This window comes from Mastomys coucha, unplaced genomic scaffold, assembly GCF_008632895.1.
Source record: "Mastomys coucha isolate ucsf_1 unplaced genomic scaffold, UCSF_Mcou_1 pScaffold15, whole genome shotgun sequence".
NCBI classification, from domain to species: Eukaryota; Metazoa; Chordata; class Mammalia; order Rodentia; family Muridae; genus Mastomys; species Mastomys coucha.
This window is the reverse complement of record NW_022196897.1, coordinates 75461477-75464854: the sequence shown is the minus strand read 5'-3', so window position 1 is coordinate 75464854 and position 3378 is coordinate 75461477. Positions and strand designations below refer to the sequence as shown.

The window sequence follows — 3378 nt, the reverse complement described above, 5'->3', positions numbered from 1 at the left end:
ATGGAGAATGCAAACAATGTCACTGAATTCATTCTTCTGAGCATTACAAAGATTCCAGAGCTGAGAATAATATACTCTGCTTCATTTCTTGTCATGTACGTAGCCACACTCTTGGGAAACCTACTGATTATTGTTACTGTAACAGTGAGTCCGAATCTGAGGTCTCCCATGTATTTTTTCCTTATTTCCTTGTCCCTCTTGGATGTCATCTACTCTTCAGTCACTGCTCCCAAGTTGATTGCGGACTCTCTTTCTGAGAACACTACCATCTCCCTAGAAGGCTGCATGACCCAGCTCTTTGCTGAACACTTCTTTGGTGGGGTAGAGATCATCCTTCTCATCGTGATGGCCTATGATCGCTATGTGGCTATCTGTAAACCTCTGCACTACACGACCATTGTTAGTCCTCGAGTGTGCTGGCTGATGGTGGGAGGGGCTTGGGTGGGAGGATTTGCTCACGCAACCATTCAGCTTCTCTTTATGTATCAAATACCTTTCTGTGGTCCCAATGTCATTGATCATGTGATCTGTGACTTGTTCCCATTGTTGCAACTAGCCTGCACGGACACCCATATCCTGGATCTCTTAGTCATTCTCAACAGTGGGGTGATGTGTGTGACCATTTTCCTTATTCTCATCACTTCCTATGTAGTCATTCTTTGCTCCCTGAAGTCTAGCAGCTCTGAAGGAAGGCGCAAAGCTCTCTCTACATGCAGCTCTCACTTTACAGTGGTTGTGCTATTCTTTGTACCTTGTATCATCTTGTACATGAGGCCTGTGGTCACTTACCCTATAGACAATGCAATGGCTCTGTGTGCTACAATTTTTGAACCAATGTTAAATCCTTTAATCTATAGCTTGAGGAATGCAGAAGTGAAACACGCTCTGAGGAAACTGTGGATGAAAAGAGGACCTTGAATATTACTAATATGCCAAGGAATAAGCGTTTCTTACAAAGCTCTTGGAGATACACCTTCTGTATTAATTCAAGACCATTAGATACATAGTAGAAGAGGCAATTTCTAAATTTCAAAAGTAGGTTCGATTTTTCTCATCACCCTGCTTGCTTCATTTCTCGGTGTGTCTCCAGTTCACCACACCATCATATTTTGTATTACATTTCTTCCTCACATGTGTCTTGACACAGTCCTTAAAACAAAAACAAAAAAACAAGAAGAAAAACAAAACAACAACCCATAGAGTGAACATTTCCCAGTTTAGGAATTTTTCTTTTTTATATCTTCACTTGGCTGAAGTACTTTCTCAAAGGATTTGCTTGATTGGCCTGTTATCAATTAATTTTTTTTCATTTTCATATAAACTTTTGCTTTAAATGAGAGGCATTTCCTGATTTTCTTTAGTTGTTTACATTATTTATTCTATATGTCAACATTAAGTTTATATGTTCAAGATTCATAATCAGAAATTTACTTTAGAAATGTTACTTAGAATGTTAGAATAGAACATGAAATGCAGATTTCATTTTCTCTCTCTATGCCCTGATCTTTATCCTTGTCACAGCAGGGATTGTAACCCAAATTAATGGAACACTCCTAGCCACCTAATATATATACTTCATAAATATTGTTGAGTAAATATAAATCTCAAAGAAAAGTAAGGTAATTTTTGAATGTTTGAAGATAAAGAAGAAAGAAGTGAGAAGGATGAATATATATAAGCATTTTAGGACTTAGAATTTCCTAGGATTGCATGATTTTACATTTAGTGTTTTGAGGCAGTTTATGTTTAAGAGCTATTTTAATACAGTGACCACCATTCACTGTATTTCCTGTTTAACTTTGTTATTTTTGTTGTTTTTGCTTATATATGTATGTATATATTATGTATATGCATTCATGTCTGTGGTATGCACATATGCATACATTTCTCATGTGTATGTATATATGTGTATGTATAGTCACATGTATATGTGTGTCCAGTTGAACATGCACATGAATATGTGTGCTTTCATATTCAGGAATGAAGTGCCTTCCCATATGGATCTCCACCTTCCTTGAGGGAGGGCCTTTCACTAAATCCAAAAGTCATGGTTTTGGTGGCCAGCCAGCTTTTACTTGGGATTCAATGGCAACCCTACCATGCTTTTATGTAGATTCTGGAGACCTGAACTCTGGTCCTTTTCCTTGTGCAGCAAGAACTTGACCTCTGAACAATTTCCCAAGATACCCTTGCCATTCTATAGTGAAATAAACCAGGTCATTTCATGTTTATGACATACGTTTTGAAAGTGTGTGTTTCAATCTTGGAATATTATATTCTTTACAAAATAAGAACAACTCTGTAGTCCTGTATATAAAACCTCTATAGTTTATTTGAATGTCTATGGCACATGTAATTTTTCTATTATAGAATTTTGAATTCCTAAGTGAATGCACTTTTGTTTCCTTAAATATTTTTAGTATAAAAATCTCAGAAATATGTGAATGGTATTTTAAACTGTCTCCCTTAAAAAGGTGAATAGGAAGACTGAGGGCTCTGACATGAGTTAATGTTCTATTATTCTAAAACATATATATATATATATATATATATATATAATATATGTAATAACATTAACTACAAGATCAACAATAATTTTCAAATAAACCATTTAAATCATGTTTTTCATTGTTAACTAATGATATTTGCAGTCAGCCATTCTCTAGGTATAAAAAATCATCACCTCTAGCCAACAACTAAACTTTTTGCCCTTTCATTTTATCCCTATTTGTTGGGTTTGAAGTTTGGAAAGTCTTCTGAGCAGCTGTTAGAGTAGTGGATGTGGTGATGTTTCCCTTCAGTTTAGGACCTTGTGTGTTAGTTAATGAAACACATGATTTGTAAAAACAAGTAACAGTGATGTCTTAGAAAATTAAATAGTTTTCAGATAACTTCATTTAAGAAGTAAATAATTAATTATAGGAATCAGCTGGTCTTACGGAATTTTAAGATGAGAACCAAATGAAGAGACCATTGCTAAGCATGCCAGTGGGAAGAGCACTCTGGACAAAACAGAAAAACAGGAAAAGTTGTTTATAATCGAGGCTGAAGTGAAGTTGGCACCAGTGCTGAGTGCTAAGGAGAGGCTGCATGGGAAGGGGTGAAGCTCTGATGAATAATGTTTTATCCTTAAGTTCAGTAAAGATCAGAGTTATCAAGGATACCTTCTCTGTATACAACTGAAATTCAAACCCAACATGGACTTCGATGGCTTTAAAATCTTAGGGTCAAAATCTTTGCACATTGCTCACCTTTTATGTATTAACAATTGAGAATAGTATTTCATGTCTTATATCAATAATTTAGCATAAAATATATACATTTAAATTTCATCATCCTGCTTGATTTCAAAGAAGAGAGTGGTCTTTTTTTTTCTTT

At 35.3% G+C, this 3378-nt stretch overlaps 1 protein-coding gene across 1 annotated transcript; it reads left to right on the top strand.

The window, feature by feature from the left end:
* LOC116092203 (olfactory receptor 4C6-like) lies at positions 1-918 on the top strand. Its single transcript, XM_031373550.1, has one exon. The coding sequence runs from the start codon at positions 1-3 to the stop codon at positions 916-918; it is 918 nt and encodes a 305-aa protein (XP_031229410.1).
* Positions 919-3378: the final 2460 nt, after the last annotated feature.

Bases quoted from the DNA above. Each gene is read 5' to 3' on its own strand.
- LOC116092203 (XM_031373550.1), top strand. From the start codon at position 1: ATGGAGAATGCAAACAATGTCACTGAATTCATTCTTCTGAGCATTACA.